Source organism: Carassius carassius, chromosome 10 (genome assembly GCF_963082965.1).
Source record: "Carassius carassius chromosome 10, fCarCar2.1, whole genome shotgun sequence".
In the NCBI taxonomy this organism is placed as follows: domain Eukaryota; kingdom Metazoa; phylum Chordata; class Actinopteri; order Cypriniformes; family Cyprinidae; genus Carassius; species Carassius carassius.
Window position 1 is genome coordinate 30,357,721 of NC_081764.1, and position 19,279 is coordinate 30,376,999.

Consider the following 19,279-nt stretch of genomic DNA (forward strand, 5'->3'; position numbering starts at 1 on the left):
AAAACATTCTCCCCAATAGGGCTGGGCGATATATCGAATATTAGCGATAATATCGGAATAATTTTGACGACGATGTACAATTTGAATATATCGGGAATATCGAATATTTCAAATTCAAGCATACTTTCCCAAAAGAACACGCCGAATGTCCAAAAAAGGAACCTGTAACTGCTGACTGCTCTACGCCCCTCTACTACGAGACCTGTAATGATAGCGGTTGCCAGATAACAAGAGTTTAAATCTCCGAATCAGAGCTCCACTGTTACAAGGATACATTTTCTGCCCGGTGTTTGCTTATTTTAAGCAATCTGGCAACCATGCGCATGTGCTCACTCCTCATTGCGGAAGAGCCGCTGACGATAATCTGAAAACACTAACAAGCTGGAATTGAGCGATCTAATGAAAGCGTCGTTCAGCCGGTCTGTGTTCTGTCGTGAGATCTCAACTGTATTGTTTGCATTTGTGATCGCAAAATAAATGCACTTACTCGACCGCTGATGTTTGAATAGAGAAACATAGGCTATGGCCATTTGGAATTACTATTGGGGAATTTCACTGATATGTTTAACAGTTTCCATAATATAGACAGAGAGAATGCAAAAGTCTTTGGTATTCATTTATATATATTTATATATAAGAAATAGCTATGTGCCTCAGCAACTAGCTCCCCATCTAAGAGGGTTTTTAGTGTCAGTAGGAACATAGTTTCATGCCACAGAGCTTTTCTTAAAACCACAGACAGTTGACAGACTTGTGTTCTTAGCTTAAAAACTTGTTAAAAAAATTAAAATAAAATGCTTATCCTAGTTGCATATTTTAAATTGTGAATTGCATGCACTAAAAAGTTGACAGAATGCACTTTCTGTAACTGTTACTTAATTTGCACTGCTTCAGTTACATATAGGCCTACATGTATTCATTTAATAAAAAGTGATCTCTTGGTCTAGATTTTTTTTTTTTTTTTAATGGGCAAAAGAAAATCATGTTTTATTTTTTATTATTTAAATGCAAATGCAAACATATCGAGATATATATCGAATATCGTAAAACTTTTGACAATATCGAGATATAATTTTTTTTTGTATATCGCTCAGCCCTCCTCCCCAATCTGCCCATAAATGGATAAAAAGTCTTTAGAAAGACAGCCAAAGTTTTTCAAAAAAGGCCTGAAGTCATTCACTTACTGCTTCAATCAATGAAATATAACATCAAAATCTCATGCAAACAGTAAACCACACCAACTATGTCTGTATACAGTATATATATATATATATATATACATAAATACACACACACACACACACACACAGACACACACACAGAGACTAAAAAAAATTAAATTTTGTTGCTTTGCAGCCTGAAATTAAGTTCTTGTTTTATCCAACTGTATTTACTCAGTGCAACTTATAACATCCAAGTGAAAAATATAACACCAACATGTCAGCAAAACAAAACAAAATGATCACCTCCTTGTGTCAGTATTTTGTTGAACCACCTTTTGCTTTAAATACAGTCTTTAGTCTGCTGGGATTTGTCTCTACTAACTTTGCACATCTTGAATTTGCAATATTTACATTTACATTTATTCATTTAGCTGACGCTTTTATCCAAAGCGACTTACAATTGCTATATATGTCAGAGGTCACACGCCTCTGGAGCAACTAGGGGTTAAGTGTCTTGCTCAGGGACACATTGGTGCTTTACTGTAGGAATGCTGTTATTTGGATGTTGAGCTGTATTGCATTTCTGTCAGACTGTTTGGTGTTGAGGCCAAATAATTCAATTTCATTTCTTAATAATAGACTCCTCTGTGCTTCTAGACATTGATAAAGCCTTTACATTTTTTTGTATCACATCTCCTGACTTGTGCCTGTCCACAACTTTATCCCGGAGATCTTTTGACAATGCCAGGCAACCCATAGTTGACTGTTTGCTTCAGTTGCACTACCAAGGACTGAAATGCTTCAGGAAAGCTCTTTTCATGCTGAGCCAATCAAAATGACCACAGCTGAACACAGCTAAAAATCAGCTTTGCGTTCCACAAGAGTAACAAGTCGTTTTCAGGAGGGGGTTATCCTTTTTCCAACTCAGTGATTCTATTTTTTTCTGACATTTGTCTGTCTTAAGATAAAACATTCAACTTATGCAATGTCAGAGTATTTTTTGAGAACTTCAAATGCATTTACAATACAGATATGTTATAACAAAATAATTTGTAAAAAAAAAACTATATGCATTGACATTACGAACAGCTCACAATAAAACTCTCTCAATAAAGTTAAAACCCTTAAAAGCACCCCAGCTACAGCAATAGATGATTAGACACAATAGATGATCTTTGCCAAATGCATTGCTTCCCAAAGATTATTGAGATTAAGATGTCATATAAACAGTCTATTTTCTAAAAGCACCTCTCAAAACGTATTCCATTCTGAAGAAAACTGTAATCCTTGTGTTGCTCAAATATAGCAAGACCTACTAGTAAGAATTTACTAGAAGATTCTGTAAAACACTAAAGGATCTCATGCTCCAATAACGATAATAAAAAGCATAATAAAAGTAGTGTGTATGACTTGTGCCCTATATTCAGTTTTCTGAAGCAAATGAATTTTCCTCATTTATATTCTATAGAAAAGACTAGCTGGACAGAATTTAAAGGGATAGTTCACCCAAAAATGAAAATGTTATGTTTATCTGCTTACCCCCAGGGTATCCAAGATGTAGGTGACTTTGTTTCTTCAGTAGAACACAAACAAAGATTTTCAACTCAAACTGTTGCAGTCTGTAAGTCATATAATGTAAGTGAATGGGAATTATGGCTTTAAGAGTCAAAAAAACATACACCATACCAAATTAAACCCTGTGGCTCAGGATGATACACTGATGTGTAAAGACACGAAACAATCGGTCTGTGCAAGAAACAGAACAGTATTTATACCGTTTTTACCTCTGAATCACCACAATGTCAGAACTCTCCTATAGGTGGTGGTAATGCACTTATAAGTCTTCGGACCTTTATAAAGCAAGAAGAATCATGTCATGTCATGTCATGATACGTCATGTGCTGGTTGAAGATGACGTGAACGCGCTCAGTATAGTTCAGACTAGTGATGCATGGGTCGTCTCATAACCCGCGGACCACGCAGGTAACCGACCGGTTGGGTTGGGGCGGGTAAAGAAATTGCCAATTTATTTGCGGGGCATGTTGGGGCGGGTCATTAAAAACAAAATGAAAAAATCCATATATGTTGTGTGCAATTCCCTATATTTAATATTTGGAATATCCATTTTCATATTGTATTAAGTTCTTTGATAAGGTTACAGTATGAAGGCTTATGTAGCAACGTAACCTGCGTGATGTCTAGGGATGGGTATCGTTAAGGTTTTAACGGTATTACTACTCTTACCGATACTGCTTAACGGTCCGGTACTTTAACGGTATTCTTATCGGTACTTTGTGTTGTGTTAGGCAGTCGAAAACTTTGCATTTCTCTGTATGCACAAAATGCACTTTTGAAAGATGCTTTGACAGATTGCTTGTGTTTCCGCCCTTACATGAAAAATTTTGTTGCACTTATGACAACCAGCGTTGTCTGCATCAACTCTAGTCAAGTATAACCACACTTTGGAACGTTTTGCTGTTTCCGCCATCGTCACTCTTTGTATTAAGCATGAGTTTTTGTACTGTAAGGGGCTGTTCACATATCACGTCTAAAAAAACGCGTGGAAAACGCTAGGCACGCCGCTTACTGATTTTTTTCCCCAAAGCCTTCGGGCACTTGCGCTCCTGAGTAGTCTGCCATTGCTAAGCAACCATGACCTGCTCTCTCCATGAAGACGCGGAAATTTCAGCAATGGATAAATGGATTTGCAGCACTAAAAACTGCTTGCAGTAGCACTGCTAATAAATTAATTTAAAAATCCACATACAGCTATCAGCTGTTCCTTCATCTTGGCTGAGCTTTCAACGTTGTTACGGAAAAGGTGAGGAGATTACATGACCTGCGGTGCACTTGGCATTCTGAAAAGTTTTTAACTCTGAAAATGTTTTTAACTCGATGCGGTGCGGACGCGCCTGGAAAAAACGAGCTTGTCGCACCACGTGCACTTCCATTATGAGCGCGCATACCGCGCGCCTACATTTGAAATAACAAACTTGAGCGCGCAAAAGACGTGATATGTGAACGGCCCCTTATGCGTGTGTGTGCGCCGCGCTCGTTCTTGTTGTGTGTGTGTGTGACTGACAGACAGCCTCCGCGGCGCGCATGAGAGAACTCGCAGGTTTCACAGACAAACGTCTTAATATGATCGCACATTAGAAATGTTTGGTAAGATAAAATGTGCATGATAACATTACTAAGCAAATCTCTTCGCCATCGTCACTCTTTATTATTAAGCGGGAGTTTTCATACTGTTATGTCTGTGTGTGCGCCGCGCGCGTTGTGGTGTGTGTGTGTGTGACTGACAGACAGCCTCCGCGGCGCGCATGAGAGATCTCGCAGATCTCACAGACAAACGTCTTAATATGATCGCACATTAGAAATGTTTGGTGAGATAAAATGTGCACGATAACATTATTAAGCAAAAATACATAGTACATTAATTTTTTCCCCTCCAGTACCAAAAGCAGAAACGATACCGTCAGATCTTACTGATACTACGGTCTTTCATAATTTAGCCCCGGGGCCATTTTAATACCGGGTTTCGGTACCCATCCTTAGTAGAGCCCGACCGATATGGATTTTTGGGGGCCGATGCCGATGCCGATATTAACTTGAAAAGAGCCGATTTATAAGCCGATATTTTTATTTAAAAAATAATCTGGATATTAGACCCATTTCCTATAAACTGCACTTACACAACATTCAATAGCAAAATATCTGCCTGTTCTATGTATGTGGGCTGTATAAACCATTTTCTAGAATGGACTATGTTAAAAAAAAAAGCCTTAGATTACAGTCTCAATTACTAAACAATTGCACATCAAAAGTATATATTTTTTTATGATCAAAAAACAGTCTGGTTTTAAACATTTCACACTTTTACTTTCTTCCAGTTGAAGCTGGTTTTAACAGTCTGTGTGTGTACTGTAAATAAATTATAATACTAAAGTTAAAGTATTTGCAGAAGTAGTCCCCACACTTTGCTGCTACAGCATTCACCTTTTTCAGCCATCTGTAGGCAGAAAGAGAGACAGAGAAAGAATAAGCATGTCTATTAATAATATTACCATGTATCATTACTCATGTCATCATTAGAATTATAATAATAATACACTGGGATCTCCTACATAGGCAAAAATGAGAAATATATATATTTTTTTATTTGTCAAGCAATAGGTATTACCTACTTATATTTAACAATATTATTTTAACATTTTCCTGTTATGTCTGTAAAGCTGCTTTGAAACTATGTAAAAAAAAAAAAGCGCTTGTTCAGCTCACATTTATTTACATGTCCCCTCTGGTTTAATCATTTCTGACGCACCTACTGTAGTTACTGTAACTACACTATATTTGCTCTCACAGAACATCGTCTTGCCTACTATTACCGGAAGATTACGGAATCAATTCGAAGTTGAATGGTTCACGTTAGTGTCATGAACACACCGCTGTCAATTTTGAGAAGAACCACCTTCAAACAAGTTAATAGCAAGCATTTAAGGGGTCTGCTAAAAAGGAAGCTATTAGCGTTAGAATAACGTAACCAGCTTGAATTCACCAAATTGTTCTCTGGACCTGAGGGTAGCCTCTTCTTCCTTGCTTCTCTCTTAATTCTCATCAGCAGGACTAGCGCTATCGCTCGCTTCATACAACGGGACAGATACATGTTTGCTGCTGACCGAAAGGAGGAACAGACTATGAAAGAGCTCCCGCTAAACGTTTTTAAAACTCCACCTACGCCATAGCGCAGCGCAAATCGCGTTGTATCTGAAGGGCAACGCTGAACCCAGCGGCAAGCGCCGTGCATACTGCGTCCTGTGTGAAAGGCCCAATTACGCGGTCATTATGTGGGAAACACACCGCAATAGAATAAGAATAAGTTAAACGCTAACGTTATAGTTTGACCTCCTTATTAACGTTCGCGCTCTTCCACTGATAAACATGGTATTAGCTTTGTGGCTAATCTAATATAGCAATGCATTAGCGGCTGTAAGTGATGTTACAGAATATTTAGAAGTGATAATGATAGGACCGTTAGCTAGAACTACCACACAGTTTTTATATACAGGGTATGAACTAAATCTACAATCATTTCACATGACGAACGACAGACTCACCGTCAAAACAGTAAGTTACATCTCCGTGGCTTGGCTGATCGCTTTGTTCTGTAGTGGACTTCTGGCGCTGTTGTTAACTCTGGAGCTGCAGAGCTCCCTCTGGTGGGCACACTATGCAACACTCATAACATGAGTGAAGCATGAGACTCTGTTTCTCATGTTTCATCGGCCGTTATAAATGCCGATGCCGATTTAAATGCAATTAGCTTATATCGGCCGATAATATCGGCCAGCCGATATATCGGTCGGGCTCTAATCCTTAGTGATGTCCCTGATGTCCAGGTCGTCTCATTACCCGTGGACTCCGCGGGTCGGGTTGGGGCGGTTAAAGAAATGTTACTTTATTTGTGGGGCGGGCCAAATAATTTCATGAAAACGGGACCCGTGGGTTGGAAAAAAACCCAGACCCGTGCAACAATACTTCAGACATTGCAGTGAATCAAGAGGTAAAAACCGATAAAAAATACTGTTCAGTTTCTTGCACAGACCATTTTTGTTTTGTTTGTGTATGTTTTATGACTCAAAGCCGTGATTCCCATTCACTTACATTATATGAATGACAAACTGCAACGGTTTGAGCTAAAAAATCTTGGTTTGTGTTCTACTGAAGAAAGATAGTCACCTACATCTTGGATGCCCTGGTGGTAAGCAGATAAACATAATTTTCATTTTTGGGTGAACTATCCCTTTAAGTGTTGTGAGTTTAAAAAAATAACTCTAGGTAAATCAGTCTTTAAAAGCTCTTAAATGTGTCTGTTTTTTGCTTCATGGACATCATGTCTTCACAGTGGGTGCAGAATGGCATGTGCTACAGTGATCAGTAGGTCAGAAGGGGTCGACTATGAGAGAAGATATTAAAACCAACTCTCATAACCTATTACAGTGCCACCAAGACATGAGAGAGGCTGTTTACTTATTTACAATGTGCAAAGACAATAATTCAGGCTTAATGCATCAAAAGCTCGAATTTCTATGGATGAATACTTATAGGCTGACTAGAAATATTTGCCGTGGGTCTGACTCACACTGTGAGATCCTCTACATGCCAAACAGCTGCAGGTACTGATATTTAATACCACAATGATAGTATCATGACTCGTGTTTTCAGGCATGGCTGTACGATTCCAAAAAAGCCAATTCCAGTGCAGCACTGGAAACGTGACATAACTTCCATCAGGTCCGAATGACTGACCTAACCGGTAACTGCTGAATAAAGATAACAAAATGGTTACTCACGTGCAAAGAATTGACTGGTCCTCACGATCTACAAAAGAGGAGATAAGAAAAATGGGTCAGCATTATCAGTTCAGTTCACCTTAGCTTTTAATTCAAATCAATCCACTTTGACATTTAAAAGTACCTAAAACAGCAAAAGACAAACCTTTCACCACAAAGTGATTTATCAGACACAGAAGACACATCTTATGTTTTATATTATTATTACAACCTGCTGTCATGTTTGTATATACTCAACACTGCATTTTATAACTATTCTGTCTTTTCAACAAAGTTTTAGTGAAAGAAAACAGCATAAAAGGAAGACAGCTCAGTAAAAATGGAAATGAGTGCCAACTGAAAATGCTGTGTTGGCCTACAATGCAAGCCAAAAAACATCTGTAAAACTCGTAAAATAAAGTAGGTTCCTCACTTGTCTGCAAATCTAACTTCGTAAACAGCTTCAGTGCAACCAAAATTCTGCCCTACATATGCATTTAATTTCCAAGGCACAAACAGATAATTATCACCTCGGGTATATGCCAGAGATACTTAAATTAACGATCAATTATTCGATTAATCATTAACCTTAATGCTGCAAATATGCAGTGGCACGCAGTCACCGGTATGACAGGATGTACAAAACCCACTCAAAAAAAAAAAAAAAACCTTTCTCACCCGAATTAAATGTGGTTTAGTTTGAATAAAATGCTAGTAGAAGGATTATAAAATGAATAGATGTGATTATTATCATTTGACAAAATGAAGAGAGCACTCCATTTGAGATCATTTTACTTTGGTGACTGTTTTCCGGCAAGGAGACCGCTGAACAGGGCTCTGAACCGGTTCAAGGAACGAAAATGAAAACTGGAAACAAACAAAATTTTGACAGGAACAGAACCAGAAACAAAAATCTAATTTTATAATTCCGAACAGAATTGAAAATTTGAAATGGCCATTAACAGGTTAATAATGTTATTTTATCATTCCATTTAATATTTGAAATTTGCTGTCAACCAATCACGAATTCCAGCAGTACAGCATATGCAAATGTGACGCTGAAGCTAACAAGTGAAATGTCCGCTCAGCTGTGAACTCATCATAGGTCAGTCGCAATGACAATGCACCGCCTTTAGAATTTATCTGTGGATAGTGTGAGATGAATTCAACAGATCACACGCACCTGCAGCCCTTCTATGAAAATAGAAAACAGAAAAACTATAGGATTACATAAAAAGGAATATAGGCATATACACTAAATATATTTCACTTAAATTATTTTGACAGATTAACGAAACGAAAGACAAAAAAGTGCTAAATCACAGTTCATTGTGACACGTTCCAAAGTTTTCTGAAAGGACAACGAAACAGCAGAGAGCGGTTTTCTATATTTTGCAAAAACTTTATAGTTTAAATTATTTAGCAAAAGCTTGACAGCTTTGAATAATTTCTTGCTTCTGTATAACCAACCAGCGTTGGTATGACCATCGCGCACACACAACATAATTTTGCTATATTGAAGCCTGTTCATTTTCAAAATAAAATACAGTTAAAGAAACAAATAAAAAGTTACACTGCTCCGTTGTAAAAAATTTGTTGCGTTTAGCGTGACCGCGCCTCACTGTGCTGATATAGCTGATGTGAAGGATGATGTTTTATGTCGATGAAAGTACAAACACTATATAATAAATCATATTTTAGCATCCAGATACGTCAGGAACATGGAAACATTTGGATTTGTGCCGAATGAGAGAGGTAGATATCAGCTTCACCGTAAATAATTTGTTTTTGGATTGACATTTTCATAGCCTAAACTTTAGAGGATTTGTTTTAGAGAGAAACTAATAACTGTTTTTATAATGTTTGTAAACATTTTGCTTTAGACTACAGGCATTTTAGCATTCATTATTTCGGAAAGTAATAGGGCTAATAAAAAGCAACTTGAGCCACGACTTAAGTTTTTTTTTTTTTCACTCTCAAAACGCAATCTTATACAAGTGTTTTTGTTGATGTTGTTGTTTTTTAACAATGCAGCAAACATTTTTAAATATCTTTAAAATACTTTGATGTCTTTAATGTCTTGATGTGTGTGGGTTTTTTTTTTTAGTAGCCTACATTCGGGCAAAATCTAGAAAAGATAATGCTGTATTGGCTGTGACTAACAGCAGCGGGTTATTGACTCACGTTAGATCTCTATTCTTTCCTTTTCTTTTTGACTAAAGAAAACGCTGTACTTATTATTATTATATTATTATTAGGCAAATTATTGGCAAAGAATATTGTTTTAATAAAAATAACGTTATTAACCAGTATTTCTTCCACGCGAACCGATTTCTGAACGGTAATAATATCAGAGGAACACAGGAACAGAAAGGTTAAAATATCGATTCTGCTCGGATTTAACCAATTGAATTTTTTTTTTGTTTTCAAGCCCTACCGCTGAACGCGCTTCTTTAAATGGTTTCCTGGTGCTCGCTGTTGTGTTTTAAAACACAATTGCAATGTTTTCAACTGACATTATGGCATTTAAACGGACTGCAGCTCTGATTGGTTGTTTCTTACCGGGAGCGGTGTATTTCTGCAAATGGCAATAGGACCACTGGGAGGAGCCAGAGGAGCTTGATTTTTTCACAGATTATCTGTCTCATATTCTACTGTCAGGACATAATGACAGGTTTAACAAATATGCAAAAAAAAAAAATTTTTTAAACCATATAATTTATTAGAAATATTAATCGATTTACTGTTAGCTCCGTTAGCTTACATTTTTTCTTCACCACTCTTAAAACAGTTGCGCTGTTGTTTTAGAGGGGCGAAGAAGAACTGACCACCTGACTCCTCCTTAAAAGGAGCTAACCATAGAGCTAACGTTAACGCATCATGTCGGCAGTTTTGCAGTACTTTACAGTGGATTTTCCCACCAGTAAGACGGCGAAATGCAACATATGCAAAGAAGCAATTTCGAGGGGTGGCACGAATGTTGCAAATTTCAACACCAGCAACTTAAACATTTGAAGACGCGTCACACTAAAAGAGCACGACGAATTCACCAAAGCTAAGGTTAAAAAAAGGACGACCTGCAGCAGCAAACTCTGGAAACTGCCTTCCAGCGAAGAGATAAATTCCCCAAAGACAGCCAAAAAGCAACAAATATAACCAACAAAATTGTGGAGTTTATTGTCCTGGATGACCAACACCTTTCTGTCGTCGAAAATGTGGGATTTCGCCGCTTAATGGAGCATTTGGAGCCAAGGTACTGTTTGCCAGGTCGTAAATATATTTCTGAAACCGCGCTACCCAAATTATACGAGACAGTTAGAGAACACATTTTGTGTATGCTGAAAGACGTGCATGCAATCAGCCTTACCACAGACATTTTGAGCTCCGACGTGTGCCCCATGTCTTTGCTAAGTTTAACGTCACACTGGGTGGACAGAGAGACAACATTTATCCCTTGAAGTGCAGTGCTGCACGCGAACGAGTTCCGAGGGTCACATACTGGCACATCAATTGTCGAAGCAATTGAAGAGATGCTAGTAAAATGGAAAATCCCCAAGTCCAACGTTCATGTTGTTTTGCGCGACAACGCTAGCAACATGAAGAAAGCCATGGACGAGATGGATGTAGCAAGTTTGGGATGCTTCGCCCACACTCTCCAGCTGGTGGTGCATGAAGGGCTACTGTCACAGAGAAGTGTGAAGGATGCACTGGCGAATTGTAGAAAGATCGTCGGCCATTTCAAACACTCGCCTCTAGCTACTACACGTCTGGAGGATATTCAAAAAGATCTCCAAATGCCCACCAAACGTCTGCACCAAGGTCTATGGTCGAAAGTTTACTGGAGCAGAAGCGGTCAATTTCAGCTTATGGAGCTGACCACGACCTGCCAGTGACCCTTACGTCTCACCAGTGGGCTTTAATGGAGAAAATCATCATTGTTCTGGCACCATTTAAAGAATGGACCAGACAGAATAGCTCTTCCACCTCTTCTGCAGCTGAAGTCATTCCCTCAGTCACAGTGCTGACGCCTGCTTGCTCGGGAGAACGAGGGGGACATGGGTATAAAAACCATGAGAACAACCCTTCTTGAGGCTGTCCAGAAAAGATTCAAGAATATCGAGAATGAGCCCTCGTATGCAGTTGCCACTCTTTTAGACCCACGATTCAAAGACAGGTATGTCTAATATGTTTAATAAATGTCTATATTATAAACAAAATTTTGAAATGGTGTTTTGGATAACTAGATATTGCATTATTATTGATTACTGTTGCATTAATATGTAACCACTAAAAGCTACTATAGAGGTTGTTTATATGTTTATTTTACACATTAAGACATTTATTTTTAATTTTTCATTGTTTTTTAGATACTTCACAGGAGCAGACAGCAACAAGCATGCCAAGGATGCTCTGACCCAAGAAGTGGAGAAGATGGAGGCAGCGTTACTGAGCAGGACGACACCTGAGGGAGCAGAGACAGTGCCAGAAAACCCCCATAAAGCCCCACGTCTGGAAGCACAGCCAGACAGCAGAAAGAGCAGCTTGAAAGGCCTGTTTGAGGAAATCCTGCAGGAGCATGATGAGGAACATGGGGCAAGTAGCACTAGCACACAAGTTCAAAATCAAATACAGACATATTTGACAGAACAAACGGTCCCACGCTCAGACAGCCCATTCCAGTACTGGGAAGTCAACCAAATTAGTTTTCCCACCCTGGCTGCCACTGCTGCAAAGTTTCTCTTTGCTCCTTGTACCAGTGTTGACAGTGAGAGACTGTTCAGTGTAGCATCCAACATTATTGATGCAAGAAGGAACAGGCTAGGAGGAGAGAGGGCAGAAATGCTCATCTTCTTGAAGAAGAATCTGCCTTTGCTCTTGAAATTATGAGCAATACTAAATTGCTTAAATGATACTGCAATGTGTAGCCTACTTGATGTAAAGTATTTTTTGTTTAATATGTAGCTGCTACTCTTTTGATTTGTATTTTTGTTTAGGTTTACTTTATAGGTTGGTTTTGCACTATTGTTAAATACTGCACTATTTGAAGGTTTGAATGCCTTTTTATTACATAATGGCTGCACTTTAAGTTTTTTCTTAAGGAATCATTGAAGTTGCTGTTGGGCTACTGTTTTATACTGCCTTTTTTTTACAATATTGTGGCTGCACTTTATTTAAAAAAAAAAAATATATATATATATATATATATTCCTATATTTATTTAAATTGCAGTTGGACTACTGTTTTATTCTTTTTTCTATTTAAATGCCTTTTTTATTTTACAATATTGTGGCTGCACTTTATTAAAAAATAAATTATATATATATATATATATATATATATATATATATATATATATTCCTGTATTTATTTAGTTAAATTGCTGTTGCACTACTGTTTTATATTGTTCTATTTAAACATTAAAAATAATTTAAAATAAATGGCTTCAATTTCCTGTATTTATTCATGTTTTACAAAGGGTTTAACCTGAGCCAGACCTTACCACAATGATAATATCACAGTTATGCAGGCATAGTATGATCTTTTCCTTTTTTCTTTTAACACACTGGTATCGGTACTCAGTATCGGCCGATACCCAAAGCATAAGTATCGGAATCGGGAGGGAAAAAATTGTATCTGACCATCTCTAGTTTTAAGAAACTATGCCCAATTATGGAGATTAGCAGATTCAAATTTACTACTTAATGTCCTGAGGCCTCCTCCTCAAACAGGACATCTGATTCAAGTAAATGTCTTCCTCCACATTGTACAGCAGTTACAAAACCACATACACGGTACTCCGAGTGTGTAATCATTTGTATTACAGCATAACTCTCTGCATCCTTTTCCAGAGTGTTGTGATTCACTTGAATACATTTTCTGTAAGCCAGGGGTTAACAAACACACACCCACCCTGGGAGCTCTTCCAAGAGATCATTTGGGTGGTGTCTCAGTTCCCGAATCTGTAGCTGCAGAATGTTGCTAATGATGTAGATAAATAACTTCATGTCACTGTTAAACGGTTGCTCTTGCAGTATCAGACAGCTTCTGCGCACAGGCCATCCTTGAAACGCTAGGCATTTGTGTGTCTGGTGGAACCAAGAATCATTAGATAAGATAAACTTGGCCAGCCCAACCCAAAAATGGTGGCCATAGACATTTTCTTTTCAGGAAAAAAATTCTATGAAAAGTCTTTTTTTTTTTTTAAATGTTTGAACAGACCTTTTCTTTAATTAAGCATGACATTTTGGCACTTAAATCATTTACCACTGCTAGTGCTACACTTGATCTACTTCAGATCAAGATTTACATGATTATTTCTTCTTGTACCTACAGTGTGAAAAGGCATATTCACACAGTGCAAAATTCAATGACCAAAGGAAATAAAGTTGCTCTCTCGGTGTGAAGAGACTGCAGGAAATAGATCCAAGACCTTTATATTAAAATAAAATACTAACGGTGTCTTTAAAGTGCTGCTTGTAGACTGATCACTGATCCACTAAAGCAGTCAGAATTACGATTGTTTTATGCATAATTTAGCATCCTCAAAGAACTTGTGGAGATTCATCAAACGGTAGTGAAGTCGTTTAAAATGCCAAAACGAATTTACCTCATTCTTTTCGGTCTCTGTTCTGCAGTCCTCTAATGAGACACAGGGGTATCTGACTATCCACCTATGAAGTCCACCTATGGGAACAGAGGATGGCTGAAGATAAAATAGTGCTGACTGCTTTCCTGTTCTGGCAGCGGAGGTCAGGGCTGTCTGGGATGAAAAGGGATCTACAGCTGAGCACATCCTCATTATGGGGTTTCCTCCACCTGGACATGGTTTGCTCACTAAAAGTCTAACATTTGAGAACCCGCCCTTATATGAGAGGCCAAATGTGTAACAGAATATGGGAAAGAATGATAATGGCATAAAGGGAACGTGTAACAACTGTTAGAACACCTTTTGTTTTAATCTAGATAGCAGAAAACATAAGGACTCAAAAACTCAATGTGTCCTCATGCATGAATAAACAGGAACAGAATGTTGGACTGATCTCATCATAAGCAGAGCTATGAAACATGCCATGTTACAAAGACAATGTTTTAGATAAAAGGTTCAGGGCTCAAGTTACAAGAACTTGAATTAGTTCCAGGGTGGAGGCGCTTCCTTTTGTGTGGCGTACATCAATCTCTGTGAACATTCATGACACTATCTGTCTCGGATACAGAGACACAGATATGGCAGCCAAGGATTCTGAAGAATGGCCTCTCCTATCAGCACAGCTGCAGAAAAGGGAAGAATATAATCAAGTGAAGAGAGGGCTATTGACTTCTTTTCATTGCATCCTTTGTTAAGGCCTTAGCAACTCTTCTCTGAATAATGAACAGCTGATCACAGAGATTCAAGCATAACTCAGGCACAGCCGTAAGATTGTGTGGTAATAATTAAAATCAAATGGAGTTCCCAAACAAGCATTCAAATATAACTCATAACTTGTGTGAAGAGTGGGGCGGGGCTGAGAGCCATGGGAACGGGTCGAGGCCTGTGGAGTAATTGGAAATGAGTGACACCTGCGTCACTCACTGATCTCGAGTCCCACGGAGGAGCTCCGCAAAGATAAAAAGAGGAGTTATGACAGTGAAGGACGAGAGAGGACCAGGCCTGGGTTTTATTTTGTGTTTTGGTTTTGTTTGTGCGCAGCAGTCGTCCCGAGGGGCTGTAATTTGATCCAAACTTGGTCTGAACTGAAAGTTCACACTGACACATTCACCTTTGATAGATCGGTTTGATACTGTAATTGTAATTACAAACAGCTACAAAGTGCTATTTAAAGTCAATAATTGCATTCTTTATCAGTTGCTGGTTTGAGTAATGTGGAAGTGCACACATTTAGACAGTTTTGTGTAATGAAAGTGTCAGACTCTCTTTAGTTAAAATCAGGGTAGTCTGGAGGACTGCTATAAAGCTTCACCTCCCAAGTTCTCACTCCGCCCCCCTCAGCTGGCCCACCCTAACCCCACCCCACCCGCTTCTACTGGATTAACCTACAACTGGACACATTCCTCACATACCAAACCACAACGCTACCAGACACCAGAGAGAGAAGGGTGGACACAGACACAAAGAAAAAAACGTTACAATGCTAGGGCCGCAGTCACTTCCACCTCAGTAACATCGGATGCACAAACTTTCATTACACTTTCTTATGTGCATATGCCAAGGCTAGTAAAACTCTGTGATGTGTGTGTAAAACTCTCGCTTTGCAATGGTTTCTAACAAATACAGTTTATTGCAAAAAATCAAGGCTGCAATGAAATGTGGCACTTTTTCTGGAAACTGCACAAAGTATGGAATAATATATCATGCAGAAAGTTGAACATCTTAAAATGGAACAAATGCAGTTGACATAACGAAGAGCAATTACAACAAATAAATTTTTTTGCCTGTTTTTGCTAAGCAGGAATGAGTTCAAAAACATCAAAAACAGATTTTGATGCTGAGATTTGATCCATTAAAAAACTGTGTCTCCTATCAAACCATAAACAACATCTACCACAGAAATGATGGCAGAGAAGAGGAAAAAAAACATAATTCTGAATACCAAAATGGTTGTCAATAATTTAATTTAGAGCAGCATATGAGTAATAGACAATATTTGAATAATGCACCAGTTTATAATACGTGGTGATGATGGTTCTAAATTTGAATTTGCAAAGAGTCTGTGTTTACATACTGATCAGACAATTAAGTCTGTTTCACCCCTAATGGTGATGTTGGGCCAATGGTTCAGATTTTTTCTTACCCTGCCAACATTTTTAATGGCCCTGGAACCAAAAATGTAAATAAAAATTTACCCACATTATCTTGTATTTTACTAAATAAGCTTATCAACATTTTAAATACCAGTAAAATTTTTACAATTCTCAATTCCAATTTCGATACCACAGCAAAAACTACTAGCCCAGGGGATTTCTATGGTGTTCGCGCACTGTCTGCGATGTGGATCTCTATGTGCAAGCTGTGCATGCAGAACAAAGTGAGTGATCACCAAATATAGCCTAGCTGTCTTTAGCATGAATGAGAAAGTCTCTGTCTTTCATCTCATTTTGTGCGCCAAATACATTTATTTGTATTCTAAAAAAATAATTGTAATTGTACAATAGCAATATAACTGTTTGACACTTGACAGTCAGTTCAAAGCTGAAGTGTTTACCTTGTTTCATTTATTAATTTAAAAAAACGACTGTTTGAGTAAGAGGATGAGAAATGGGGTGGAAAAAGGTCATAAATAACTACATTTTTTATGTTTTTCCATCCAAAAAACTATATTATAACTGCACCTGAGGAAACATAATAAAACAAACCAATAAACCCTTGTCATGACCCCTTTAAAAGACATGTCTTTTAATTTTATAGTATTTTATATAGAAATATATTTACTTTATTCATTAATGTATTTTACAACATATAACATTTGACCACATTTAGCCCTACACTTATTCACTATTATTTGTTTCCCACTAAATAACGTATTTTCACTATATGTTTAGATTTTATAAAATGATTATGCACTCATGATTTTTCTAGAGTAACTTTTGCTGCTGAATTATCCACTGGCCTAGTTTATAATAGTATTTTTGTCAGATTACGATTATATATTTTTCATTTGTTATTTTTCTTTATGTTGAAGTTAAACACAAAAGAGTGCCAAAACAGGTCAACACACAGGTATAAGGTGCATCCCAAATCGCATAATTAACGGTGCATAGTGTATACAGCATCATTTGGGATGTAGCTATGGAAAAAAAATTTTTTTTTAATGCGATGGTATTGGATTGGACACAATTTAATAAAACATCTGTAATTTAAACAGATCATTTTCATAAGAAGCAAATGACAATGGCAAAAGTAAACACGGATCAGACACATGAGCTCACAGTAGGGCTGGTCGATTTTTCCCCCCTACTTAAAATAAATATTCAGATGACAAAGAAATTGTTCAAAACAAGTTTGAACTTTTTGTTTTGATTTTACCTTCTGGGATTTCTAACTGTTGCAAGATTGTCAAAGGTCTTCACAATTTTTTTTCATGGGAGCCGCACTGATAGGGCACATTTAATCAGACAGCCACTTTTACCGCAAAGTATCAAGTTACATTGAGTCATAAATAGCATGTTTTTTTTTATCAATCTGTCATCCCTGATATGCAATGCAATACAAAAGGGGCTATCATTCTTTATCATTTACCAGTCAAATTTGTAACTGAGACGAAATGAAAAAAAAAAAAAAAAAACTGTATTACCTCAAAGCTGGAAAGACCTTAAGTTTTAATTTTTTTTATACTAGCCCATCATGCATCAAACCATCCAAGTGCAAACTCGGCGTTAAAAGCTATTTTTGCTGCGCTGCTGAAACTCAATTAAAGTGACAAAACACTTTTGATGGACAAAATAAACATGATTTCACAAAACATGCTAAAAATAAACAGAATAATCATGTCTAGTGTGTTTTAACATGAATTGGAGTATGTCAGGGAGGAAAATGAAGAATAAAAATATGTATTGAAGCTTTACCAATTTTAACGTGTTTAATTGCCATATAAGCAAATTATAACTTAAAACATTTTATCAAACTCACAACGAACAATTAATCTTGCTCAAGATCTTAAGTTACAATGGAGTCCTATATACATAAGAAGTTCATTGTTCATACATTATTGACAGGTTCTGTAAATATTGTATTCTCAAAATATTACACGTGTTCACTTACGATTGACGTGACAAACTTAGTATTTTATTTATTTTCAGTTCCAGTTACAGAAATGGAGCTATAGACACAAATACACATAAAACATATTGACATCTTCAATATTCGGCCTAATAAAAAATATTATGAACACTTGGTTAGAATAAACCTTTACATTTTTTTTAATGAATCTCTAAGAACAAATAATGACTTAAACATAATATTCTAACTTAACAACTAGCTAAATTGAATAATTAGTTTTGTAACTTCAGTTACAAAAGCAGACAAGACGAAAAAAAAAAACAACAACAAAAAAAAAAAATCATTGACAAGAATAATATTGAGATTTAAATTACGATCGGCTAGAAATGCATATAGTATTTTTTATTTATTTAGCTCTACATAAGTACATTTTGAGATTCTTAGCCTAACGAGTAGTTAAAATCCAACGAATAATTCACATTTATCTCGATCAACTAAAAAAAACAGAGCTTAACACGAGTAGCTAATTTTCATAGCCTAAAGCATATTGACAGCTCATAAGAAATGTATATGTATATTATGGACAGACACTTAACTTGGTTAATATCATATATTTGGGTATGATAAAAGTATATATTATTAAAAAAAAAGAATAAAAAGAATAATAATAATAACAATATAAACAGCACGTTCTATATTTGAGTATGACTGAAACGAGCAGTTTTGCCTCACTCGAATTCCAGTGTTATAACTTTCAAGACTTCAAAACATTCAAGTTTATTACTGACCAACCTCTAAAAACAAATTCATAGCTGTCTTTGCAAAGAAATATAGCTTTAGAGTTTAGAACCACTGCAGTGACGCTGTACAAATGATTCCAGTGTGAATCAACCAGTGCGCAACAACAAACATCCACAACAGAATAACCAACCCATCTGCTGCAACTGCTGTCTGCAGGAATTTAACATGTAGCTGTTTGAAGTGACAAGGCCGTCAGTAACACACTGAGAAATATGACTCACTAGCTACTCAGTGAGCCGAGCCAGATATGGCCTGATCAGAGGTGACAC

General features: G+C 37.1%; 2 protein-coding genes across 6 annotated transcripts in view; one reads left to right on the forward strand and one right to left on the reverse strand.

Moving 5' to 3' along the window:
• The window catches only part of LOC132152150 (myosin-10-like), a 72,408-nt gene that overhangs the window by 34,888 nt on the left and 18,241 nt on the right, over positions 1–19,279 (reverse strand). For all 5 annotated transcript variants that reach the window (XM_059560888.1, XM_059560885.1, XM_059560883.1 and 2 more), the window contains exon 4: positions 7,517–7,544. In XM_059560888.1, coding sequence (XP_059416871.1) covers positions 7,517–7,544 — 28 coding nt within the window. The remainder of the gene's footprint in view (positions 1–7,516; positions 7,545–19,279) is intronic.
• LOC132151372 (zinc finger BED domain-containing protein 4-like) lies at positions 11,376–12,579 on the forward strand. Its single transcript, XM_059559484.1, has 2 exons — positions 11,376–11,669; positions 11,863–12,579. Exons 1-2 carry the CDS (start codon positions 11,551–11,553, stop codon positions 12,380–12,382), a joined length of 639 nt encoding a protein of 212 aa, XP_059415467.1. The 5' UTR covers positions 11,376–11,550; the 3' UTR covers positions 12,383–12,579.